Genomic DNA, 27,753 nt, shown 5'->3' on the forward strand with positions numbered 1-27,753 from the left:
TGCATCTGGATTTCAAATAACAGAAACATCACAATCAAAGTTAACGGCATTAGAGGTAGTTTATTTCTTAAATTATAGCCTGGTTTTCAATTAACAAAACTCAAGTTGTTCAACAACACAGAAAGTGAAAAACAAAAAACAATCAGAATATTAATGAACAGTACCTACCAAGGTATTTAGTTATACACAAAAGACTATTTGAATTGGGGGGGGGGGAAGCTGTTGACAGGATAAGAGAAAGTGGAATCACATTGGCCTTTTGGTGGTTCAAAGCAAATACCAGTAATGTTTCAACCAATGCATGCTGCTTAAAACTAATTAGTCAATAGCATGACTGAATATTGAGCCAGCCTCCCCAACACCTGCAAAAACCCAACAGAAAAAAATTGCAATGATTTTAAGTGCAGCTTATAACACTGATCAGAACTGATATTGGCAGGAATTAATACATTTGGTATATTAGTGCAAATACGTTATACTATATGTTCAGGGATACATGACACTAGAACGGGGTAGGCAAAGTTGGCTCTTCTATGACTTGTGGACTACAACTCCCAGAATTCCTGAGCCAGTCATGTTAGCGCAGGAATTCTGGGAATTGAAGTCCACATGTCATAGAAGAGCCAACTTTGCCTACTCCTGGAACTAGAATGTAATGTGAATTAGGTTTATATGATATATGAATCTATATGAGCCACCGTTTTGCATCTGAGTTGAATTTGATCATTCAAAACTAGCAAGGAAAAAAAACAGGTACCCAATTTACTGTATGTTACATATTTTGGTGGGAATATAGCATCAGTGTCATGCTATATTTAAGACGAGAGAAGGAACTACAAAATGATCTTTTATCTGAGTAAGGTACTGCTTGGCTACCATAGGTAATTTTAATTACTTGATTTGAAAGAACATTTCTTCCAAAATGTGGGAAATAGTAATATATCTGATTGTATATTCTTGTCCCTCTATCCTAGCTTGGGTTTAAATAAAATAGTATTTTATATGGGTTTTTCCTACTATCCAATCTCTTTGCTAAGGTGATTTTCAGTTAAGGTGGTTCCCTGTTGTATAAGTTGGTACAGTTATGTACCAACTTATACAACAGGGACTTCCCTGAACCCGAATTCTGGGGTTTTCTAAAATGGAAACTACCTATCAACAGCTTTCCCTTAGAGCTCCAGAAAATAACCTTGCAACAGAAATCTGTATTTCCATTTTCAGTGGATTTTTATGCCATAGCTTTCCAAGAAGCGGAATCTGGGGGGACAAAAGGAGGCCAGGCTAAAACCCCTTTTCTGGAATAAGGTCTCTCATCTAAAAAGATAAATCAGGGCTACTAGTCGTTCTAGTTATTGAAAGAGGTAGTTTGTCTCCCCCCCCCCCCCCCCTTTTAATCACAGTTCCGAATTTCACCAACATATTTGGGGAGAAAGAGCAGTTGCTCACCCACACAACTTTATTTCCAGATGTTATTAAAAAGATGATATACATTATTCTGCTTTATGTACTTTATGTAATCAGGCCGCTGGCCAGTGTTGTTTTCAGTAAGCCACAGGTGACTGGTACGTTGGTCAAATCTTAATTGTAAAATTGTTGGTCTGGCCTTTAGGCATGTCCAAGAATGAAATACATCCATCCTCCTGTTATTTGATCTCCTTTAAGCAAAAATTTCACCTTTTTGCAAAATAGGTGCTTCACACATAGCAATTCCTTTAATCCCCTTATGAAAGTACATGCAATTTGGATCAAAACTTCCAAGAATTTGTACAAAAAAAGTGCTGCAACAAGAAAAATCTGCTCCAAACCTATAATCTCCTGTTCTTATCATAAAAGGAGTTTATTCATTGGGACACATTAGAAAAAAATAGCATAGATCCAATTTTTTAAATAGAGGACACTTCGTACTTGTATACATTGTATTATACACACCCTTCTAAAGAAGGAGATGGGGGAGACAGCATTGTCTTTCTACAATACGGTAGGGCTATACAGATGGAATTAAAAAATCACTGTCCAGAAATCACAAGCCTAGAAGCAAAAGGAAATAAATACAAGTTATTGTTTCGTAAATAAAGTCCTGATTCATTTACAAAGTGCGCCTGTGTATTTAAATATAGCTATAGCTCTTTACTACTGAGCAACATTATGTAAGCCTTTAAACATATCTTCTGAGTTTGAAAAGCTCAGCCCCTATCTAGAGGGGTTTTCTCCCTCTAATGGTTATGAGTAAGGAAAGCATTCTTTGTGGCCAGTGCTTGCAAAACGGATAATCTACAGCAGGGATCTCCAACCTTGGCCACTTTAAGACTTGTGGACTTCAACTCCCAGAGTTCCTCAGCCAGCAAAGCTCCCAGAGCTGACTGAGGAACTCTGGGAATTGAAGTCCGTAAGTCTGAAAGTGGCCAAGGTTGGAGACTCCTGCTCTACAGAAAGATTAAGCTACCTTTTCTGCTTTGTGTTTCCACTTTTTTATAACAAAAAATATTTTTTTAGTCACTTTAAGCAGAATAAAAAGATGACAAAAAAGTAACCATTGCTGATTTCAGGCGTTTTCTTGGGTGAGGCAAAAAAGCTGCATTGATGCAGCCACAAATATTTGAGCTTAACTCAGGGACATCTTTGATTTTCAAGGATGAAGTCAGTATTGGATTCACAATATTGTGTATAAAAAACTGCTTCTGATTTTTGTGGTAAAAATTCTTGGGAGGGGGAGGAATTATTGGAGTGAATTTTCAGTGCAATGTTTTCACTACAATTGGATACTGAATAAGATTACCTGACAGCTCATAAGAAGATTGGCTTCTCCTTCCATCATATTAGTTACAGTGAATTCAGGGCAGTGATGGCAATTTTGGTTGTGTTCCACCAGGGCTTCTTCTAAGAGTAACTGGAGCTTTTCCTCAGTCATGCCCTTAAAAGAGAAAAAAATAAATTTCTATGCGGACGAGTCAAGTTCATGCTTGTCCAGTTGCCAAGTAGCCCCAATCCCTCCTTTTTTCTTACTATAAACACAGGTGGAGAGTATAGGTTTTTAATCTGATGCCATCTTGCATCCATAACTTTCTAAGAACAGCTCTTAATAGTGCTGAAGGTCTCGCTCTTGCTTTCTACTATGGCAAGCCAGATGCTATAGAACAGGGGTCACCAACCAAAGCTGGCTGAGGAATTCTCTGAGTTGATGACCACAAGTCTTAAAGTTGCCAAGGTTGGGGGCCCCTGCTATGGAAAGCTCATAAGCAGGACATGAAGGCAGTATCTTCTATTATTTATTTTACAGGTAGCCCTCCAACCCCAACTTGGACTGGAATTCCCGTTGTTTAAGCAATGCAGTCGTAAACTACAATCACATTGCTTAGCACAGTGCTTATCAAATAGTGAGGTGGGGCCCCCGGGTGTGTGTGGAGCGATGCTGGGGGGGGGGGGCATCATCATCATCATCATTATTATTATTATTATTATTATTTATTAATTTGTATGCCGCCCCTCTCCGGAGACTCGGGGCGGCTCACAACAATAGTAAAAAAAACAATATTATGGTGGAACAAATCTAATATTAAAAAGAAGCACATAAAAACCCTATCATATTTAAAAAACCAAACAGCACATACATACCAAACATAAATATAAAAAGCCTGGGGGAAGGTGTCTCAACTCCCCCATGCCTGGTGGTAAAGGTGGGTCTTGAGTAATTTACAAACCCAGGGTATGTGCTGCTTGCTCTTTTTTTGCCACAGGGAGTAGGGTTTTTTTGCACTGAACAACAGCTCACAACCCATGGCAGGAGATATGAAGTGCAGATAACAAACCCTTAAGAGGAAAAATATTTCACGGATGAAAAGAAAGGAGGAGAGAGACAGAGATAATGAGACAAACGTAAGTCTCTCGAAAGCTAAGATGAGGAAGTTTTAGTTTTATTGGATTTATATGCCGCCCCTCTCCGAAAACTCGGGGCGGATGTAGCGCTTGGCTTCACTGACTAGGGTGGGAGACGTGTAAAGACCAGTATGTTTACTATGCCTAAAAATGTTGGAAGAGGACAGCATGAAGCCAAATAAATTAAGGTGTCACTTAAAACCTTATACCTCAATCACGTTGATAGGTTTTTTTCAGGGAAAATGTGCCAAATATTGCAAACAATCATCCTGGCGGAGTTGGGGCGCAAAATGTTTACTTTTTCCTGGGAGGGGGGGGGCTAACAGAAAACAATTGAGCAATAGCACTCGCTAAGTGAATTCCACTAGTCATTAGCCAAGGGCCCACATCCAATCCAAGCCATTTTATTGTTAGGAACTCTTCTTTGCATCGTTACTTTGGTGTTGAACCAGAAAGGTCCTGCGTATTTTGTGGGTTTGCTTTTAATTAAAAACTGTTTCTTTTAACTTTTACATTGAAAGCTTGAACTATTAACAGAGTGCAGGGGGGGCTTTTTTTTTTAAAGAGGGGGGGGTGAGTTGAAGCAACCCTGTGAGTCATAAATGAAAGTAGGCTTCAAGAACCTTTTAACCACATGACCACAGAAGCACTGTAAAGGCCATAATTTGGAATCGGTTGTAAGTCTCTCCATTTAGTGCCACTGTAACTTCAAATGATGACTGAACAAAGTTGAAGTAGCACCTATACAGTGGTCCCCCGATCATTGCGAGGGATCCGTTCCAGGACCCCTCGCAATGACCGGTTTTTCGCAAAGTAGCGCTGCGGAAGTAAAAACACCATCTGCGCATGCGCAGATGGTGTTTTTACTTCCGCCACAGCAGCGAGGAGCCGAAGATTGGGGTTTCCCCACTGCCCACGCAAACTCCTCGCTGCCGCTCGCCCGCCCTTCGCCCGCCCACGCCGTTCGCTCGCGCCGCTTCCCAGCTGAGTCCTGAAGCCAATTCGCTTCAGGACTCAGCTGGGAAGCGGCGCGAGCGAACGGCGTGGGTGGGCGAAGGGCGGGCGAGCGGCAGCGAGGAGTTTGCGTGGGCGGTGGGGAAACTCCTCGCTGATGCCCGCCGCTCGCCCTCCCGCCAGCAAGAGGGGGAAGACCCAGGGAAGCCGCCCAGCAGCTGATCTGCCCGGCGCCATCTACGCATGCGTGCCCATAGAAAAAAGGGCGCGCATGCGCAGATGGTGTTTTTACTTCCGGGTTCAAAAATCGCCATATAGCCGTTTCGCAATGATCGGGATCTCAATACCCGGGGGATCACTGTATTTCATTTTTTTTGGCGTTATTCCACTTGATAATAAATCCTAGATCTGACCAAAGGCCGTCTAATGCAGCATCATTAGCACATTCTGTCCATGTCCCTTCAGCAACTACTATAGGCCAACTTCACAATACTGTCTCAAAAACTGGAGGAAAAATACCCAACAGGAAAAGAATTTAAGAGATCAATCATCTTCCTACGCACACACAAGCTGGTCGATGAAGATGACAATTCTTGAGATAAAAGGTACACAGGTCACAATAAGTTGATTTGCTGAAAAGAGAACAGCAGTTGGCCAGGATAATTATATGTACTTAGCTGGCTAGCAGGTCCTCCAGGACATCAGACTGAAAGGCCTCTTTTTCAACAACTTTATATCTAAATAAGTTTAAGTGAGGAAGAAGTGATCAACCCAGGAAACTTAAGCATGCAAAGCAGAAGCTTAAATACTGAAATTCCTTGACATTTGCTTACCAGGCTATTGATGCAGAGTCCACACTGGCATGCAACCATGTTGCTAGTCACACTGAGATTGCTCCTAGACACAGAGAGAATTGCAGTGATGAAAATGAAAAGTAATTTGTCTAGCTTGCCATCAAAGGCATCACATATGAAGATTGAACGAAAAAGGAGGTAAAAAGCCATTAAATAAATCAGAAAAGCATTCTACTGTACTCCCTTGAAAAATTACTTAAAACTAGATATATCAAAAAACAATTTTAGGGTCCAATTTATATATTCTGCAGAAACGGTAGCTAAAACATGCCATGAATTGTTTTTATTTACTTATTTTATTTATTAGATTTGTATGACGCCCCTCTCCGTAGACTCGGGGCGGCTAACAACAATAATAAAACAGCATATAACAAATCTAATATTTAAAATAGCTAAAAGCCCTTATTAAAAATCAAACATACACACAAACATACCATGCATAAATTGTATAGGCCTGGGGGAAAGGAATATCTCAATTCCCCCATGCCTGACAACAGGTGGGTTTTAAGGAGCTTACAAAAAGCGAGGAGGGTGGGGGCAATTCTGATCTCGGGGGGGAGTTGGTTCCAGAGGGTCGGGGCCGCCACAGAGAAGGCTCTTCCCCTGGGTCCCGCCAGACAACATTGTTTAGTCGACGGGACCCGGAGAAGGCCAACTCTGTGGGACCTAACTGGTCGTTGGGATTCATGCGGCCGAAGGCGGTCCGGAGATATTCTGGTCCGATGCCATGAAGGGCATAACCAACACTTTGAATTGTGACCGGAAACTGATCGGCAACCAATGTTAACTACTTAAGTCTACAATTAGGAGGTCAAATGATTGAAGGAAGCATTTTTATATGTATATATTCTTATATGTATCAATAGGAAAAAGCAGGCATATTTGAAGACTTCTTGATTGCATTCAGTCTAACTGATTTTTTTTAGGTGGGTTCTGATGTCTAGCTAAGCCATAGTGAATAATGAATAGTAACCTATTCACAAGTCAAAACAGTTGAGAAATTGGGATTTGCAGATGTTGAAATCAGCTATGGGATCTAAAACTAAGAACAAAATATTTTCTTGGTCAAGCAATAAATGCAAAAAAAAAAAGTCAGTAAGAAGAGTGTCAACAATGAAGCTGATCTGACCAAAGCCATTTTGCAGCTTCAGTGTTGCCCCACTGGAGCTGAAGGGGGGGGGGGGGTGTTGGGTGTTGAGATAGCTGCGACTTCATAGCCAAAATAAAATACTTTCCCTTGGGAACCAAGGACATTCTCACATCCAATCACTGAAAGGAGGAATGAGGTCACCAGGCAACCAGACATTGCTGTGATTGGACCATGTGACTGTTTAGGAAACAGTGACAAACGTTTCCTTTTAATTAGATGGAAACTCTGGGAACCTTCAGAGTCGGTTTTCACCAGATCTGTGCCAATATGATCTATCCAATAAAGCTATTTGAGGAATCTACCTGCCTCCGAGTTTTGCTTGTTATGGCTCTATTACTTGGGACCCTGACAAAGAGAACATCATATTAACATGACCTGCAGAAGTTAGGGTTTTTTTAAGCTATGAACCACTGATTGAACAGCCTGGCAAGGAAAATCAGAAAAGAAGAATGGAAGGCACTTGCTATGGGGGGAGAATCATTGACCCCTCAGAGAGGGTCCGCAACTTGGGCATCCTCCTCGATCCACAGCTCACATTAGAGAAACATCTTTCAGCTGTGGCAAGGGGGGCGTTCGCCCAGGTTCGCCTGGTGCACCAGTTGCAACCCTATTTGGACCGGGAGTCACTGCTCACAGTCACTCATGCCCTCATCACCTCGAGGCTCGACTACTGTAACACTCTCTACATGGGGCTATCTTTGAAAAGTGTTCGGAAACTTCAGATCGTGCAGAATGCAGCTGCGAGAGCAATCATGGGCTTTCCCAAATATGCCCATGTTACACCAACACTCCGCAGTCTGCATTGGTTGCCGATCAGTTTCCGGTCACAATTCAAACTGTTGGTTATGACCTATAAAGCCCTTCATGGCACCGGACCAGATTATCTCAGGGATCGTCTTCTGCCGCACGAATCCCAGCGACCAGTTAGGTCCCACAGAGTGGGCCTTCTCCAGGTCCTGTCAACTAAACAATGCCGCTTGGTGGGACCCAGGGGAAGAGCCTTCTCTGTGGCGGCCCCGGCCCTCTGGAACCAACTCCCCCCAGAGATTAGAATTGCCCCCACCCTCCTTGCCTTTCGTAAGCTCCTTAAAACCCACCTCTGCCGTCAGGCATGGGGGAACTGAGATACTCTTTCCCCCTAGGCCTTTACAATTTTATGCATGGTATGTCTGTATGTATGTTGGTTTTTATATTAGTGGGTTTTTAATCGTTTTTACTATTGGATTACTTTGTATACTGTTTTTATTATTGTTAGCCGCCCCGAGTGTCCGGAGAGGGGCGGCATACAAATCCAATAAATCAAATCAAATCCTGAATATGGAGCCCTCCACACTGCCATATTTATACTAAACATTCCACTAGTTAAGAAAAACATCCTTTAGGATGCAAGTAAGGAAAGCCAAATTTTGGGTCTCTGCTTATCTCTGAAGATGGCAGAAAGAAAATGTCGGCATAAAAAAATAACTTGTGCACGCGGAAGCAAAAAAACACACCAAAACATGGGCGCACCTGCTACGGCTTCATGTGCGATTTTGTTACCTGCACAGGTGCAGTAGCAGAATTGTGCTGGACTCCGCTAGCACTCAGAGCCATGGGGGCGAGCACACGTCACCGTTCCCCCTTAGCAGCCCACCTCTGAGCTGAACCTACATCTGACACAGCAGTCCAGTGTTGGAGTAGTGGCCAAGGTGTTGATTTAGGAAACCAGGAGATTGTGGGTTTTAGTCCCATTCTAGGCAGAAAAGTTGGCTGGGTGAATTTGGGCCAGTCACTTTCAGTCCAACACACACTTCTCAGGGTGGTGTTGTGAAGGAAAACAGGAAGGAACATTACGTATGTTCTCCATATAGACCCATAGGTGTTTTTACAAAAAAGCAACCGGACTTTGTTCTTCCTTGAAGATCTTTCACGTATCATCCTACAAAAAGATATTGACAAAATTGAACGGGTCCAAAGACGGGCTACAAGAATGGTGGAAGGTCTTAAGCATAAAACGTATCAGGAAAGACTTAATGAACTCAATCTGCATAGTCTGGAGGACAGAAGGAAAAGGGGGGACATGATCGAAGCATTTAACCCTGCTGTTCTGTTTCGGGTCTATTTGACCCGAAGCCAAGTTTGAGTCCCTGTAAAAAATTTTCCCTGCATATCTGAAACTTGAAATTTCATGACTATTCATCATTTCAGGGGTTCTCTCTATGAGAATTTTTTTGGGTGGGTGGGGGGCTTAGTTTTTGCTAGGCAAAAAAAGTTAAAAATCTTCTGTTCCCGGGTCACCCTGACCCGGACCGAAAACTCTTCATTTGCAGTGCTTATGTTTGGTCTTTTTGAAAGCTTTTTTCACTTGGAAAGTAGTCTGAACATTTCTGCACACAATGATATGAAAATTGAAATGAAAAAAGTAAATCTTATTGGTTTATTTTGCTGATATAATGCAGCCCCCCCCCCCCCCGTTTTTGTGAAAGTTTTCAATTTATGGATAGTTTTGCTTGCAAAATGCATTCTATTTTACTGAAGTTGGTGTGGGATTGGTAGCTTGAACATTTCTGAATATAAGAAAAATATAAAGGAACTGAAAAAAATGATTCTTACTGGTTTTTTAACATCAGAAATAAGGCCTCCCCCCCCTTCAGCTGCTTGCAACCATTTTCACTTTTTATTTTCTTATGCTCCAAATCCGAAATATTCTTTAAAATCTTAGGCATTCATTTACTCAATTTAACAATGCTGATCATCAAAAAATTATTTGTGGGGGTGGGGAGAAATTTTTTTTTCTGGGCAAAAAAAAAGTCACGTTTAGTCTGTTCGGGTCATATAGCCCCGGACCAAAATGATTTTTTTTAGGTACTTGAATTTGGTCTTTTTGAAAACTTTTTCAACTGGAAAACTAGTTTGAACATTTATGAACATAATGATATGAAAATTGAACTAGAAAAATTGAGACTTATATTTTTATTTTGATCAAAAAGCCCCTCCCCCCATCATTTCTAAATTTCGTGTCAATTTCTATTTTTTAAGGCTACAAATCCCCAAGGAATTTCTCCCCAAAAGGTTTGATATACTAAATTGAACATTTATGAATATAAGAAAAATATAAATGAACTGGGAAAAATGGTTCTTATTGGTTTATTTTTGCCACAAAAGGGCCACACCACCCCCCCTCGGCCTTGCTGTGTGCCATTATTGTCACTTTTTATACATATTTGGCTAGAAATATTTGGAATATCCTTTTGAAAATCAACCACATTGTAGCCAGAGAACTAATTTTATGAAACAAATCCATTTTACTAAAAAAAAGTATGTAAGTTTGAAATTAACAGCATAATTTTTATATAAATTGAAATAATTGAACATGGGGGGAGGCATACATTTATGTGCAAAATAAACCAATATGCATCAATTTTTCCAGTTCAATTTTCATATCATTATGTTCAGAAATGTTCAAGCTACCAATCCCACACCAACTTTAGTAAAATAGAATGTATTTTGCTAGCAAAACTATCCATAAAGTGAAGACTATTTTAAAAAAACGGGGGGGGGGGCGTGCATTTCATCAACAAAATAAACCAATATGCATCAATTTTTCCAGTTCAATTTTCATATCATTATGTTCAGAAATGTTCAAGCTACCAATCCCACACCAACTTTAGTAAAATAGAATGTATTTTGCAGGCATAATTATCAATAAACCTAAAAAAAATTCACAAAAACGGGGGGGGGAGGCATATTTATGTGCAAAATAAACCAATACTTTCCAAGTGAAAAAAGTATTCAAATTGACCAAACATAAGCACTGCAAATGAAGAGTTTTCGGTCCGGGTCAGGGTGACCCGGGAACAGAAGATTTGTACCTTTTTTGAAACAGAACAGCAGGGTTAAATATGTCAAAGAGTTAAATAAGGTCCAGGAGGGAAGTGTTTTTAATAGGAAAGTGAACACAAGAACAGGGGACACAATCTGAAGTCAGTTGGGGGAAAGATCAAAAGCAACGTGAGAAAATATTATTTCACTGAAAGAGTAGTAGATCCAAACTTCCAGCAGACATGGTTGGTAAATCCACAGTAACTGAATTTAAACATGCCTGGGATAAACATACTGTATATCCATCCTACCGTGTTTCCCCGATAGTAAGACCCCCCCGATTGTAAGACATATGGGGGGTTTCAGGGGGGTCGGCTAATATAAGCCATACCCCGAAAGTAAGACATATGTCTTACTTTCGGGGAAACACGGTACTAAAAGCGAGGGAGGCGTTGGAGCAGTTCGCGGCGCCCTGGCGGCGGTTCCCTCCGCTTTGACGGCGCTGGTCCGCTCGCTCGTCCCCGCAACCGACCCGTTTCCCCGACACGCATCTGGAGGGGAGGAGCCGCTCTGCGCAGTTGGGCAGCCCTGCCTGCCGGAAAGGAGGCGGGCGAAGGAGGGCGCAGCTCCGCCCGCCCGCTTGGCTCGCTTCTACAACTTCAGACCAGCGCCGTCCTTCGCCTCGCATTTCCGGGTTGGCGAGCCTGGATTGTTTTTCCTGCGAGCGCTGGTCCCCGCTAAGCCTTCTGCGCCTGACTCGGCGAGGCGAGAGGGAAGAAGGAGAAGCGCAAGTGGATGCGGAGCGAAGGAAGGATAAATGCCTCCCGGGCGCTCCGCATCCACTTGCGCTTCTTCTTCCCTCTCGCCTCGCCGAGTCAGGTGCAGAAGGCTTAGCGGGGACCAGCGCTCGCAGGAAAAACAATCCAGGCTCGCCAACCCGGAAATGCGAGGCGAAGGATGGCGCTGGTCCTAAGTTGTAGAAGCGAGCCAAGCGGGCGGGCGGAGCTGCGCCCTCCTTCGCCCGCCTCCTTTCCGGCAGGCAGGGCTGCCCAACTGCGCAGAGCGGCTCCTCCCCTCCAGACGCGTGTCGGGGAAGCGGGTCGGTTGCGGGGACGAGCGAGCGGACCAGCGCCGTCAAAGCGGAGGGAACCGCCGCCAGGGCTGCTGCCGTGCTGCCGAGCAGATCAGCTGCTGGGCGGCCGAAGAAACCTTCCCTGGGTCTTCCCGACTTCACCCTGTCAATTTGGTGAGTGGAGGCGGGAAACGGCGGGGGGGGGGGGGTATGTAAGACATACCCCGAAAGTAAGACCTAGTGGGGCTTTTGGGGGTAAAAAGAAAGTAAGACACTGTCTTACTATCGGGGAAACACGGTAAGATAAAATACAGAAAATAGTATAAGGGCAGACTAGATGGACCATGAGGTCTTTTTCTGCCGTCAGTCTTCTATGTTTCTATCCAAGAATCTTTTTCAGTTCTTCAAGGAAAAACAAAGTCCAGTTGCCTTTTGCAAAGGCGTCTTTGGGACAACCACTACCTGTAGGGCTGAGGATCTCTATACACATTCTACACCTTGAGTTATTTCTAAAAATAATAAAAGGCAGAATTTCAATAAATAAGGAATCATGTGGCCTGTTACCACACAGAAACGAAGATTTACAAGATGCTTTTCTCAAGCCATTCAATTCACCTTCTACAAATAGGACAGATGATACGGTGTTCTGCATCTAACCCATCCAGCATTGCATTAAGGCATTCCTCCTCAAACTTCAGGCTTTGCTCATACTCTTCTAGGACCAGCTGTTCTGTAAATGAGAACATTGCTGTTAATTGGTTAAATATCTTTTAAACAGAGTTCAATTCCTAGTGAAGCCATGGAGCTGAAAATTTCTCGCTTTACAAATCTGGATTTTGATCCACTTTCTGATTAATATGACCCCATCCAACCTACCTCACAGGGTTGTTGTGCTGGAGAAAACAGCAGGAGGGATTATTAGGAATGTTGGTCATCTTGAGTTATTTATGAAAACAGGATAAAAATACATATTTTATTTATTTTTATTCCAGCTTTCTATTCCAGTTTTCTTCAGGGACTCCAAGATAAATATTTATCAGTTCTTTGCAAGTTTGGAATATATATATATATCTTTATATTTCTTTACTTGTAATAGCAACACTGAGGGAGGTTGAGCTAAGATAGAGTGGCCACCACAAAGTAATTTACTTCATTTCTCGGAGTAGAATTGAATCCGGATCTCCCCAAACCGACATTTTAACTATATTGAGCTGCAATATATCCAATTTTCTCGCTTTATTTCATGTTTTTGTTAATTTTAAATGTACCTTGGTTTTTTTCCTCTTTCCTCCTGACATACTAGAAGTAATTTACTGACAGTGCCTTCTCTGGGTCAATACATTTCATTCATATGGAAACTGAAACTTGTCTTACCTGTCTTTGAATCAAGTATATTATAAGATGCAGGGGTTGCTAATTTTGAGCTGATCATACATTTCCATCAACACGTTCTAAGTCACACTTTTATCATCCCACAGTTTACAAACATGCACTGCTGATGGACATATAGCCATATATGATTCCCCAGAAAACTCCTGGCTGACCCTGCTTGGCTTTTTAAAAAAAAATTATCAAGGTGAGCTATGCACTGTCCTTTAATAAAAGCATTAATTAAAGCGCCAGTTGTCAAAAATAAGCCTGGATACCTTGCAAGATCAGTTCCATCTGGATTTCATCCAATACAGCCAGTTCTTCAAGCATCTAAAGATAAGAACACCCAGTTAAATGTCCAAGTTCAGTAATGGTGAACCTTTCTCCAAGGAGAGTCCAAGATGGGTAATTCTACAGTCTGATTGGTCGGGACTGAGTTTAATTTAAATATTAGGCAGGCACCGCCCCCTTAGCCCCCCAGTCTAAAAACTCAGTCGCAGTAAAGGGACTTTGAGTTTGTTCTCCTTTTCTGTTTTTTATTAAAAATGATGTTTATTAATAAATTTTACTACTAATATTTTTTTCTCTTTTTTCTTTTGTCTTTCAGGTGCAGCAGGGGGAAAGGATTTCCTCGGGCAGCCAGGGTTTAAACCTCCAGAGGGTTTGCCCTGTCAGCTGCTGCTCCTCTGTGATTCTCCCCACATTGTGGAAAGGGCCTGTGGGAGACAGAGAGAGCTCCCGGGCTGTCTGCCTCCGTGGTAGCGCCCGGTAGCCTCGGGGGTGACTGACGCCTCGGGGGGGTCCGCCCCTCCCGTGGCGAATAGGTCACAAGGCTGCCTGTCATTTCGGACAGGGGCCTCCGTGAGGGGCTTTACAGACGCCCCCCCACCGCTCCGCGCTACCTTAGTGAGCGCCGTGGAACCCGACTGTCAGCTGAGAGCCTCCGGAGTGATCGGCGTCGGCGAGGCCTCAGAGGGGGAGCCGCCGAGATCGAGAGACAGTCGGAGGGCGGGAGAGCTTGGCTTCCTGCCCATTCCCATAGCAACGGCCCAGCGGCCATGTTGGGAGGCCGCAACGGACCGGGCTGCTCATAATGCGCCCGATTGTATCCAGGGTTGCCGGGGCAACGGCCCGGCGGCCATTTTTAAAGCGAGACCGGCCGAGGGAGCTGCTTCGCGCCCAAAAGTATCAGCGGTTGCCATAGCAGCAGGCCGTTATTAATCTCGTCAGGCTGCTGCCTCCCAGAGCTGTTGTAGGGGGATTCCCTCATTGGCTCAGCTTGGAGCAGGCCGTAATACTGCTTGGAGACACGCAGGCGCAATTCAGCCCTGTCATTGTGTCTCTTGTCGGTGGTGTGCTAGCAGAGACGTCTTTTTCTTCGCATATTGCTAATTGTGAGTTGATTTGGACACATGGCAGATCAAGTAATCCAGGCCGGGGAGGAGGCCAATGCCAACAGGCCCAGTACCCCCAAGGAGAGGGCTCCCAAATCCAAGCCCTCCAAGGGAGCTTCTCTCAGAGAAGCTGAGAAGCGCATCAAAGCGCTTGAGAAACAGTTAGAGGCCTCTCAAAGATCTTCTGCCTCTGCTGCTCAGCCTCTCGGTGCCATCCCCCCGCCAGTCTCCCCCATATTCACACCAGGGGTTGTAGGCTCGGCCTCAGAGAGGGATTGGTCACCAGAGAGGCCTTTCCAATCCTCCACTTCTTCCAGGCCAGAGGCCTTTGCATTTGGAAGACAAGCTGCGTGGCCTTGCACCTTCACTGCTCTACAGCCTATCCATCCACAAGGTGGGCAGACACAAGCAGCCACATTCACCCCCACGGCTGCTGGCTTACGCACTGCACAAGATGCCTGGCAGAGTATGCCCCAGGCCCTGCAGGACCTAATTGTCAGTGCATACACTCAGGGGCAGGCTAGTGTGGCTCAGCAACAGCAGCTGCCAGCAGGTCCTGCTCCAACGAGATTCAGAGACCCCTGGATAGCTCCAGCCACTCAATCCATGCTGGAGTCCAAGGATGAGGATGACTTTTCCAGGGATGAATTCAGCGAGGCGGACGATGAGTTATCCGGAGATGACCAGCCACCTGAACAACCTGCGTTGCCCAGTCTGTTCAGGTCCTCCCTCTTCAGGATTTTGCTGAACAAAGCGAAAATGACCATTGACCAGGCTGGAGAAGGAGGTCAAGGGGCTCCTTCGGCACTGGGTCAGCCTACAGGGGGCCTGTTTGTGTTTCCAAAGCAGGAGACTGTCAATGTGCCATGATCCCACTTGTTTCTGGAGACAGTGCAGCGCCCATGGGAGAGCCCTGCGACAGCCCAGGGCCCGTCTAATCTCGACAAGCGCTTTTACACCTTTGACCAGGCCATGGAAGATCTCTTGGAGCTACCTACGGTGGACAAGCCGGTGACCAGCTTGGTCTCGAATGCCCTTGTTCCTTCGGAGTCTCAGGGGGGATTAAGGGCTGAGGACAAAAGGGCGGACAATGTCGTTCGCAGGGCTCATCAAATGGCGGCTTGGGCCGTAAGGGCTGCTTCGGCGGCCTCTTTCTTTAATCGGGCTACGATCATCTGGATACAAGAGATCCAGTCCAGAGTGGATCCACAAGATGCGAGACTTCGCCAGGACCTGAACAAACTGTTGGCGGCCACAGAATTTTCCGCGGACGCCAGTTAATGCGGCTAAGTTCGCATCTAGAGCAATGGCGTCGTCGGTCGCCTCCCGCAGGCTCATTTGGTTGCGGAATTGGCAGGCCGATGTAAAATCTAAATGGGCCCTTGCTTCTTCACCGTTCAAGGGCAAGAAACTCTTCGGAGAGGTCTTGGACGATGTATTAGTGGAGGACAGGGACAAGAAAAAGGTTATGCCCAGCTCCAGCAAGAAGCAGGGAAGGCGCTTTACCCCCTACCAACGGAGGCAGCCCTTTCGGAATGACTCTGCCTCGACCAACAACCAAGGGTCGAGGTCCTACTTTCCAGGATCCTTCGGACAAGGTTCCTTTCCTTCGGACAGGACCCCGCAATTTGATCGCAACAGGTCCTTCCAAGGCCGCCGCCCCTTTAGAGGTTCCAGCAGGGGGTTCAGAAAGACCAAATGACTTTCCTGTGGATACCCCCTTGGGCAGCAAGCTAATACATTTCTCAGACATCTGGACAAACACCTCCTCGGACCCATGGGCGGCTGCCACGGTCTCAGAAGGTCTGAGGATCGAGTTTCTTCGCCCTCCACCTTGCCGCTATTTGCCTTGTCGTGCTCCCTTGGACATTCCCAAGAAGAGGCTTCTGTACCAAGAGGTGTCTCACCTGTTGGAGATAGGAGCCATCGAGGAAGTCCCTCTACCCCAACAGGGTATGGGGTTCTACTCAGCAATCTTCCTGGTCCCGAAGTCATCAGGAGGGGTACGTCTCATACTGAACCTTCGGAGATTGAACCTTTATGTCAAGTACAGGAGGTTCAAAATGCATTCTCTAAGGTCCATTCTGGCAGCCATCAGGCAGGGGGACTACATGACATCCATAGACCTAAAGGAGGCCTACCTCCATGTCCCCATTTTTCCGCCTCACCGACAATATCTGCGCTTCAGCCTGGATGGGGCCCATTTTCAGTACAGGGCCATGCCTTTTGGGCTTTCATCGGCCCCAAGATCATTCACGAAGCTGCTGGATGTCCTCACGGCCGGTCTCAGGCATCAATCGGTGCGCCTGATGGCCTACCTGGACGACATCGTGATTCTGTCCAGGACAAGAGACCTTGCATATCAGGACTTACATCTAACGATCCAGACGCTTCAGGATCATGGCTTTTCGGTCAACTTCGACAAGAGCCACTTGACTCCCACGACTCGGCTTGCTCACCTGGGAACCATCATAGATTCCAGGAGGGGCCTTGTCTTCCTGTCCCAGGAGAGACAGTCCACCATCAGGGAGCTCGTTCGTGTCTTGGCATCGCAACAATACCCCAAGCTCTCCTTCCTGTCCAAGGTACTCGGTACGCTGGTTTCATGTATCGATATCATTCCATGGGCCAGGTATCACCTACGTCCTCTCCAGTGGTTCCTCTTGCCATTCCAAAGGAAGAAGACCAGCCACTCTCACCTACAGGTGCATCTCGACTCGAGGGTTCGAAGGTCCTTACAGTGGTGGGTTTCCCCAGCTCTAACAAGGGGTTCCCTATTTCTGGAACGATACCTTCTTACGGTGACAACAGACGCCAGCTTGACTGGGTGGGGAGCTCATCTTTCCTCAAATTTGGCCCAGGGCCTTTGGGATCCATCGGACCTGAGGGATGTCAACATCAACTTTCTGGAGCTGAAGGCGGTTTCCTTGGCTCTCCTCAGTTTCGCAGACCTGGTAAGGGGTCAGCATGTCCTAGTTCTGACCAACAACGTCTCCACCCGGTCTCACATCAACAGACAAGGGGGGACACGGTCTCGATGACTGATGAGGGAGTCGGAGTCCCTGCTCAGGTGGGCGGAGACCAATCCGGCTTCCCTGTCAGCGGAGCACATCTCGGGGGTGGAGAATGTGTGCGCGGACTGGCTGAGCCGGGAGACCTTGGACCCAGGGGAGTGGCAGCTGGATCCCGCAGTTTTTCTGGACATTGTTCAGAGGTTTGGGAGGCCAGTCTTGGACCTGTTTGCTACTCGAAGCAACTCTCAGCTCCCACGTTTCTTCTCCCGCTTCCCGACCCCGGGTGCGGAGGGGGTAGACGCTCTTCGACTACAGTGGCCACCAGGACTTCTGTACGCATTTCCAGCGACCAGATGCAACTATCAGTGTCACCCCACTGGAGGATCCCGGATCGTCGGATCTCCCTCTCCCAGGGCTCGATATCACATCCAGAGCCTCAGTGGTGGCAGCTGACCGTGTGGCGATTGAGCGGCAACATCTAAAACGCCAGAATTTGCCAGACACAGTCATCGACACAATTCAGGCTGCTCGCAGACCTTCGACAAGAAGAATTTACCAAGCGACCTGGGCTTCCTTTTGCAAGTTCTGTGAGGAACGGGAGGTGGATCCACAAAAGGCCTCCCCTCTCATAGTCTTAAGCTTTCTTCAGGCTGGCTTGGATAAAGGTGTCGCGCCAAACACGTTGCGCCGGCATGTGGCCGCTTTATCCACGATAATAGGAGGAGACAGTTACCGCCCCCTCACCAGACATCCTTGGATCAGGGACTTCCTGAAAGGGGCCACCAACATCAGGCCTCCACCGGTACATCGGTTCCCTTCCTGGGATTTGTCTTTGGTGTTACACGCCTTAACTGGTCCTCCATTTGAGCCGTTTCGCCATGTACCACTCAGGATATTGACTCTCAAGACAGCATTCTTGGTGGCGATCACATCTGCCAGGCGGGTCTATGAGATTGCAGCTTTCTCCACCAGAGAGGACCTCTGCAGGTTTCACCCCGATAGGGTGGTCTTGAGACTGGACCCAGCTTTTCTTCCAAAAATCAACTCTACCTTTCACAGGGCGCAGGAGATAGTGCTACCGGACTTCTGTGCCAAGGGGACTCACCCTTCGGAGCTGCGGTGGCATAAGCTCGATGTGAGACGAGCTTTGAAAATTTATATCTGCAGGACTCAGGAATTCAGGATATCGGAGGCTTTATTCGTGTCCTTTGCAACTAGAACCTTGGGCACCAAAGTCTCCTCTAGGACTATAAGCCGCTGGTTGTGTGAATGCATCAAGGAGGCTTACCGGACTAAGGGATCCCCTGTACCACAGGGACTTACTGGACATTCTACACGCAGTACAGCCACTACAGCGGCCTGGAGGACTCAGGCTTCACTAGAGGACATTTGTAGGGCGGCCACTTGGGCGGCTCCGTCCACATTTGTCAGACATTATCGAATTGACTCCTTTGCTTCCACGGAAGCAGCTTTTGGGAGGAGGGTATTACAGCGAGTGTGTTCCTTTTCAGAGCCCCCGGTCCGACCTTCTCCCTCCCTTGGTTAATATCTTGGGTATATCCCATCTTGGACTCTCCTTGCAAGTGCATTGGAGAAGGACCGTTGAACTTACCTGAACGGTCTTCTCGATGCACTGCAAGGAGAGTCCAAACCCGCCCGAATTCGGGACCGGGGTTACTGTTGGAAGGTTGTGCTTGTTTTTATTATATTTCTAGTTATCTTGAATGTTTCAATAAATGTTTGTTGGCTTTACTGCTCCTTCGTTTCTTTTAGACTGGAGGGCTAAGGGGGCGGTGCATGCCTAATATTTAAATTAAACTCAGTCCCGACCAATCAGACTGTAGAATTACCCATCTTGGACTCTCCTTGCAGTGCATCGAGAAGACCGTTCAGGTAAGTTCAACGGTCCTTTTTCCCTCTGGTGTCAAAAACACTTGTGTGCACACTATGCGCATGTGCGAGTGCCCACATCCATAATTCAATGCCCCCTGCACATGCGCGTATGATTCCCTGGTGCTTCTCCTCCCCCCTGCCTGTGCACATGATCCCCCTTGTTCCCCCATTTCCCAACTCCAGGTTGATCCAATAGGTCCATTTTTGGCCCTCCCCGGGCTCCAGAGGTTTTCTTGGAGCTTGAGGAAGGCCGCCCCGAGTTTTCGGAGAAGGGCGGCATACAAATCAGATAGATAGATAGACAGACAGACAGGGATAGATAGGTAGGTAGGTAGGTATAGATAGATCGATAGGTAGGTAGGTATAGATAGATAGACAGACAGACAGATAGATAGACTTCTACTGCCCCCCTCGAAGGCCCTCCAAAGGGCAAAAATACCCTCCCAGAATCTCTGTGCAAAATCGAAAATCTGCTGGCCGGCGCACACATGCACATTGGAGCTGAGTTAGGGCAACGGCTTGTGTGCTATCAGACATGGCTCTGCGTGCCACCTGTGGAATGTGTGCCACAGGTTTGTCATCACTGTTTTAGTCCTAATATTTAAGAAAGGGAAATGGTACATGCGGGAGAGACACGCTTAGGACTGCTTCCATTTCATACGTCCTGTCTCCAAAATCAAGACTGGAAACAGATGTTTGCCCAGGACCACTCCATGGTAGTGAGCTTCTGAACATAATTAGGCTCTATTTACCAAGGTGTCTCAGAACACGAGGGTGAGTTCTAAGTAAAAACCTTCCCATCATTCAAGAAGCTGGAACGCTGGAATTGTTCCCTAAAATTTCTGAATTGGTGGCCCAGTGCGGGAGAGGGGGATTAAGGGGGGAATGATTTTGTGTGAAGGGTAGGTGTGCATGTTCGCACAAGTGTTGGTGTCCATATTCATGCAAGGGGGGCTGAGAGCACCGGTGCCCACACAAGTGAGGCTGTGAGCCTTCCGCTCGTGCGAATGGAGCTGTGAGTGCTGGCACCTCCCACAGTTGTGTCTCAGGCTTTGCACACATATGTGCAGGCCCTCCTCTCACAATTGCAAATAGGCTGCAGGCTGGTGAAGGGGTACCAAAAATTTTAATACGACACTGGCCATGGTGGCTTATGCAGGACGCCCTGCCTTTTCTTTCAACATCTTTCAGTGCAAATTGGGTGCTCTGGGGTGGAGCTACCCCACTGCGTTCCTCCCTGTCCCAAGCAGTAGGCCACAGGTTGGGGATCCCTACTATAAGGTATACTTTTAGGTCAAGCTCAGAATTATTGCAACAATGCATTCTGGCAATGGTAGAATGATTGTGTTGTTTTTTTTTAAAAAATAAAGTGTGTTTCTAGCACAGTTTTTCTATAAGGAATGGAAGGTTACGTGCTTTCTGCATAGCACCAATTGAGCATTCATTTCTTCCACCCATCTAAATGATGACTGCTTCAAAAGTTAGTGTTTTTGGAGTTTCAAAATAATAATAATGTATTAAATGTATCAGCTATCTGATTCTCAATGACTGAGCAGCTCACAACAAAGAAATTATAATGAAATCGATAAAATATAAACTATTATAAAATATTAAAAGTAAACCCCACCGCTTATTTTTTCAAATGATCTTGAAATTGTTTTATAAATCATTTTAAAAGCCTCATATGCAAAGTTAACTTCTACAAATAAGCAGAGAATGTTTCCTTTTTGTTTAATAAGAAAAACATACAGTGGTACCTCAAGATACGAACCTAATTGGTTCCAGGGGGAGGTTCGTAAGACGAAAGGTTCGTAAGACGAAACATTGTTTCCCATAGAAAACAATGTAAAGTCAATTAATCCGTGCAACAAGAAAAAAAAAACCGCAAAAAACCGCTGCCGGCTGGCTGTCACCTTTTAAAATAGGGGGGGGGGGCTTTCCCAGCAGCTTCCGGAACTGGGAAGTTTTGCAAAATTTCGGGGTTCGGGAGGCTGCTGGGAAGCCCCGCAGCCCGGCTGTCACAACAACCGGGAGGCTTCCGCCTTTGGGTTTTCCGCTCGGGGGGAGCAGGAGGACCTTCCTAACTCCCTCCTCCCCAAGCCGAAAACACAAAGGCGGTCTGATGCCGCCAGCTTGAGCCAGGAGGCATTCAGGGCGTGGAGGGTTTCTTAGCTTTCCTCTTCCTCATTCTCCGTGAAAGCTGGAGGACAAATAGAGAAGAAACGGTGAAGAGAAGAGCCTCCTTGAAAGGTTGAGGACACATGGAGAGCAAACTGGGAAAAGGAGAGGTGAAAAACCCTCCGTGAAAGGTTGAGGACACATGGAGAGCAAACTGGGAAGAGGAGAGGTGGAAAACCCTCCGTGAAAGGTTGAGGACACATGGAGATCAAACTGGGAAGAGGAGAGGTGGAAAACCCTCTGTGAAAGGTTGAGGACACATGGAGATCAAACTGGGAAGAGGAGAGGTGAAAAACCCTCCGTGAAAGGTTGAGGACACATGGAGATCAAACTGGGAAGAGGAGAGGTTAAAAACCCTCCATGAATGGTTGGGGACACATGGAGAGCAAACTGGGAAGAGGAGAGGTGAAAAACCCTCCGTGAAAGGTTGGGGACACATGGAGATCAAACTGGGAAGAGGAGAGGTGAAAAACCCTCCGTGAAAGGTTGAGGACACATGGAGAGCAAACTGGGAAGAGGAGAGGTGAAAAACCCTCCGTGAAAGGTTGAGGACACATGGAGAGCAAACTGGGAAAGGAGAGGTGAAAAACCCTCCGTGAAAGGTTGGGGACACATGGAGAGCAAACTGGGAAGAGGAGAGGTGAAAAACCCTCCGTGAATGGTTGGGGACACATGGAGAGCAAACTGGGAAGAGGAGAGGTGAAAAACCCTCCGTGAAAGGTTGAGGACACATGGAGATCAAACTGGGAAGAGGAGAGGTGAAAAACCCTCCGTGAAAGGTTGAGGACACATGGAGAGCAAACTGGGAAGAGGAGAGGTGAAAAACCCTCCGTGAATGGTTGGGGACACATGGAGAGCAAACTGGGAAGAGGAGAGGTGAAAAACCCTCCGTGAAAGGTTGGGGACACATGGAGATCAAACTGGGAAGAGGAGAGGTGAAAAACCCTCCGTGAAAGGTTGAGGACACATGGAGAGCAAACTGGGAAAGGAGAGGTGAAAAACCCTCCGTGAAAGGTTGGGGACACATGGAGATCAAACTGGGAAAGGAGAGGTGAAAAACCCTCCGTGAAAGGTTGAGGACACATGGAGAGCAAACTGGGAAGAGGAGAGGTGAAAAACCCTCCGTGAATGGTTGGGGACACATGGAGAGCAAACTGGGAAGAGGAGAGGTGAAAAACCCTCCGTGAAAGGTTGAGGACACATGGAGAGCAAACTGGGAAGAGGAGAGGTGAAAAACCCTCCGTGAAAGGTTGAGGACACATGGAGAGCAAACTGGGAAAGGAGAGGTGAAAAACCCTCCGTGAAAGGTTGGGGACACATGGAGAGCAAACTGGGAAGAGGAGAGGTGAAAAACCCTCCGTGAATGGTTGGGGACACATGGAGAGCAAACTGGGAAGAGGAGAGGTGAAAAACCCTCCGTGAAAGGTTGAGGACACATGGAGATCAAACTGGGAAGAGGAGAGGTGAAAAACCCTCCGTGAAAGGTTGAGGACACATGGAGAGCAAACTGGGAAGAGGAGAGGTGAAAAACCCTCCGTGAATGGTTGGGGACACATGGAGAGCAAACTGGGAAGAGGAGAGGTGAAAAACCCTCCGTGAAAGGTTGGGGACACATGGAGATCAAACTGGGAAGAGGAGAGGTGAAAAACCCTCCGTGAAAGGTTGAGGACACATGGAGAGCAAACTGGGAAGAGGAGAGGTGAAAAACCCTCCGTGAAAGGTTGGGGACACATGGAGATCAAACTGGGAAAGGAGAGGTGAAAAACCCTCCGTGAAAGGTTGAGGACACATGGAGAGCAAACTGGGAAGAGGAGAGGTGAAAAACCCTCCGTGAATGGTTGGGGACACATGGAGAGCAAACTGGGAAGAGGAGAGGTGAAAAACCCTCCGTGAAAGGTTGAGGACACATGGAGAGCAAACTGGGAAGAGGAGAGGTGAAAAACCCTCCGTGAAAGGTTGAGGACACATGGAGAGCAAACTGGGAAAGGAGAGGTGAAAAACCCTCCGTGAAAGGTTGGGGACACATGGAGATCAAACTGGGAAGAGGAGAGGTGAAAAACCCTCCGTGAATGGTTGGGGACACATGGAGAGCAAACTGGGAAGAGGAGAGGTGAAAAACCCTCCGTGAAAGGTTGAGGACACATGGAGATCAAACTGGGAAGAGGAGAGGTGAAAAACCCTCCGTGAAAGGTTGAGGACACATGGAGAGCAAACTGGGAAGAGGAGAGGTGAAAAACCCTCCGTGAATGGTTGGGGACACATGGAGAGCAAACTGGGAAGAGGAGAGGTGAAAAACCCTCCGTGAAAGGTTGGGGACACATGGAGATCAAACTGGGAAGAGGAGAGGTGAAAAACCCTCCGTGAAAGGTTGGGGACACATGGAGATCAAACTGGTAAGAGGAGAGGTGAAAAACCCTCCGTGAAAGGTTGAGGACACATGGAGAGCAAACTGGGAAAGGAGAGGTGAAAAACCCTCCGTGAAAGGTTGAGGACACATGGAGAGCAAACTGGGAAGAGGAGAGGTGAAAAACCCTCTGTGAAAGGTTGAGGACACATGGAGAGCAAACTGGGAAGAGGAGAGGTTAAAAACCCTCTGTGAAAGGTTGAGGACACATGGAGAGCAAACTGGGAAGAGGAGAGGTGAAAAACCCTCCTTGAAAGGTTGATCTCCCAGTTTGATCTCCATGTGTCCTCAACCTTTCACGGAGGGTTTTTCACCTCTCCTCTTCCCAGTTTGATCTCCATTTGTCCCCAACCTTTCACGGAGGGTTTTTCACCTCTCCTTTTCCCAGTTTGATCTCCATGTGTCCCCAACCTTTCACGGAGGGTTTTTCACCTCTCCTCTTCCCAGTTTGATCTCCATGTGTCCCCAACCTTTCACGGAGGGTTTTTCACCTCTCCTCTTTCCAGTTTGATCTCCATGTGTCCCCAACCTTTCATGGAAGGTTTTTCACCTCTCCTCTTCCCAGTTTGCTCTCCATGTGTCCTCAACCTTTCAAGGAGGCTTTTCTCTTCACCGTTTCTTCTCTATTTGTCCTCCAGCTTTCACGGAGAATGGGGAAGAGGAAAGCTAAGAAACCCTCCACGCCCTGAATGCCTCCTGGCTCAAGCGGGGCGGCATCAGACCGCCTTTGTGTTTTCGGCTGGGGAGGAGGGAGTTAGGAAGGTCCTCCTGCTCCCCCGAGCCGAAAACCCAAAGGCGGAAGCCTCCCGGTTGTTGTGACAGCCGGGCTGCGGGGCTTCCCAGCAGCCTCCGGAACCCCGAAATTTTGCCAAACTTCCCGGTTCCGGAGAGCAAACTGCGTTCTGCGTTCGGAGACTGCTGGGGAGCCGCGCGGCTGTTTTAAAAGGTCACAGCCGGGCTGGGGGGCTTCCCAGCAACCTCCCGAACCCCGAACCCTGAAGTTTGGCTAAAGTTCGGGGTTCGGGAGGTTGCTGGGAAGCCCTCCAGCCCGGCTGTGACCTTTTAAAACAGCCGGGCGGCTTCCCAGCCGTCTCCTGAAGCTGAACGCCTAACCCGGAAGTTCGGGTTTGGCGTTCGTAACATGAAAAAACTTCGTAAGAAGAGGCAAATTTTTTCTGAACCCCGGGTTCGTATCTCGAGTTGTTCGTAAGACGAGGGGTTCGTATCTTGAGGTACCACTGTATATGTAAAACATATTCACATGTATTGCTATTCAAGAAAGAACAAGACATACTTTCCAGCCCCAAAACCACCATTTCAAACCAATGTAAAATAAAAAATAAACCTTTGAAATTGGTCCTATCTGAAAAGAGATGCCCCACATTTGCAAGTGTGATAATTACATCTTGTGAAACTTTGTGCCTAGTTTTTGGCCCTACCTACAACAAGCATTGCATGAAGACATCAGAAAAGACTATTGGTCCCTTTAAGGCAGAGGTCCCCAACCGCCGGTCCGCGGACCGGGACCGAGCCGTTGGGGTTTTCCAGCCGGTCCGCGGCGCCGCTGCCCTCCCAGCAGAGGACATTATGCAGGACAGGGTGGGGCGTCGGGCAGGGCGGGGAGAATCAGGAGGCTCCTTTGGCGGCTGGGGGCTGCCTAGCTTTGTGATTTTGGCTGGGGGGGAGTTAGGAAGGTCCTACTTCTCCCCCCCCCAGCCAAAAACTCAAAGCCTATCTGCTGGATACGGGCGATGAGCGGGACGAGCGGCGCTGAAGCCGGTGGCCGTGGCAGCTGCTGCAAGAGGCTTCCGCGCCGCTCTGTCCCACTCATCGCCCGTATCCAGCAGATAGGCTTTGAATTTTTGGCTGGGGGAGGGAGAAGTAGGACCTTCCTAACTCCCCCCCCCAGCCAAAATCACAAAGCCAGGCAGCCCCCAGCCGCCAAAGGAGCCTCCTGATTCTCCCCGCCCTGTGGAGAAGTGTGGAGGGCTGCGTCACTAAGCTCCACCCCTCCATAACCCCACCCCCATTTGACCAAAGCCCCCCCCCCCCCCACCGGGCCGTGGAAAACTGATCTAGCTTAAAGCCAGTCCCTGGTGCAAAAAAGGTTGGGGACCTCTGCTTTAAGGCACTGTTTCTCGACAGCTCGAAGACCTGTGAACTTCATCTCCCAAAGTTTCTTAGCCAGCATGGCTGAGGAGTTCTGGGAGTTGAAGTCCACACTTGAAGTTACTAAAGTTGAAAAACTGCTATGAGAACATGGACGCTCTCCCCCCAAACCTCTTCGTATGGCACTAACCTGGGAAGAATCTTGCTTTCTGAGAGAGGGTAGCTGAGAATCCACAGCCTGCAAAGCTTTCCACTCAACTTCCATCACCTCCTGTACCAGCAAAGCTTTATTTGGTCTACTCGCTCCATTTTCTCCCACTTGACGATATCTTTCCAGCAACTTGGCCCGACTACTTTTCAGTCTGTCCACACAGCGCTAAAGAAAGAAAAAAATAACTTCATGTCAGCAGTTAACCCTGAGCTAGAACAGAGTTGGAGGGGATCTTGGAGGTCTTCCAGTCCAATGGCTCCCAAACATTTGGGCACCAGGAACTGGTTCCATGGAGAATTTTCTGCAGACCTAAGGATGCATGGTTTTGTATGCTGCCTGTATCCCATGGATGGGGCTTTGCTTGTCTGCGTGGCCCAGTTGCTGGCATGCTGTGTATTCTGTCGGGCTCTCTGGTACACTCTTCCCAAAAATTCACAGGTACAAATTTCAGACACACACACGTTTGAAAATTCAAAACAATGTTCTTTATAATGAAAATTCACTCAAACCAAGCCCTCTTTTGGTATAGCAAAGAGCACTGGTCTCCAAACAAACTGGTAATTTGTACAAGTCCCTTATCAGTTCTGAGATACTTAGCTTGCAGCTGTGAGGCAATTCACAGTCCTTCTTCTTTCACAAAGTGAAACACACTTTGCTCTGGTTTAGTTTCAAAGTGGGGGAAAAATCAGCACACAAAAGGTCAAAGTCAGTAAAGCAGTCACGAAACACAAGGATCAGATAATCCTCCACAATGGCCAAACCCACAGGCTGCTATTTATAGCAGCCTCACTAATTACCCAACCACAGGTGGCTTTATTTTCTTTGATAATAATCTCTCAGTTGTTGTTGCCTATGCATCGCTCTCCGCATGCGTGGCTGTATCATTAACTCTTGTTCTGAATCCAAGGAGGAGCTAGATAATTGATCTCCTTCTGAGCTGTCTGCCACACTCTCCTCCTATCACTCATGTCTTCTTGGTCAGAGGAGCCTTCATCATCAGATGCCACCGGGGGCAAAACAGGCCTACAGCATGTGGATGTCTCCCCCACATCCACAGTCCTTGGGGCAGGAGCTGGGCCAGAGCTAACCACAACACTGTGGCCCCATGGCAGTTCACAGACTGGGGTTTGTGTACCCCTGTTCTAGTCCAAGCCCCTACTCAGGCAAAAAACCCTACACCACTTCAGACAAATGGTGATCCAAACTTCCAGTGTTGGAGCATTCACAACTTCAGGAGGCAAGTACTCTGGGCCACTGATTGTTCTAACTCTCAGGAAATTTCTCCCTAGTTCTAAGTTGCTCCTCTCCTTGTTTAGTTTCCATCCATTGCTTCACGGAGAATAGCTTGACTCCCTCTTCATTGTGGAAACCTCTGAGATATTGGAAAACTGCTATCATGTCACCTCTAGTCCTTCTTTTCAATAAACTGGACATACCCAATTCCAGCAACCGCCCTTTATGTGTTTTATCCTCCA

General features: G+C 47.0%; 1 protein-coding gene across 1 annotated transcript in view; it reads right to left on the bottom strand.

The window, feature by feature from the left end:
• Nucleotides 1–40: 40 nt before the first annotated feature.
• Nucleotides 41–27,753, bottom strand: part of RPAIN (RPA interacting protein) — a 29,501-nt gene continuing 1,788 nt past the window's right edge. Inside the window, exons 2-7 of the mRNA XM_070735173.1 lie at nt 26,258–26,443; nt 13,351–13,405; nt 12,320–12,434; nt 5,661–5,724; nt 2,777–2,911; nt 41–2,028 (exon numbers count right to left, since the gene is read on the bottom strand). Of these exons, the coding sequence (XP_070591274.1) occupies nt 1,999–2,028; nt 2,777–2,911; nt 5,661–5,724; nt 12,320–12,434; nt 13,351–13,405; nt 26,258–26,443 (585 nt within the window). The 3' untranslated portion in view covers nt 41–1,998. The remainder of the gene's footprint in view (nt 2,029–2,776; nt 2,912–5,660; nt 5,725–12,319; nt 12,435–13,350; nt 13,406–26,257; nt 26,444–27,753) is intronic.

This window comes from Erythrolamprus reginae, chromosome 1, assembly GCF_031021105.1.
Source record: "Erythrolamprus reginae isolate rEryReg1 chromosome 1, rEryReg1.hap1, whole genome shotgun sequence".
Classification (NCBI taxonomy): Eukaryota; Metazoa; Chordata; class Lepidosauria; order Squamata; family Dipsadidae; genus Erythrolamprus; species Erythrolamprus reginae.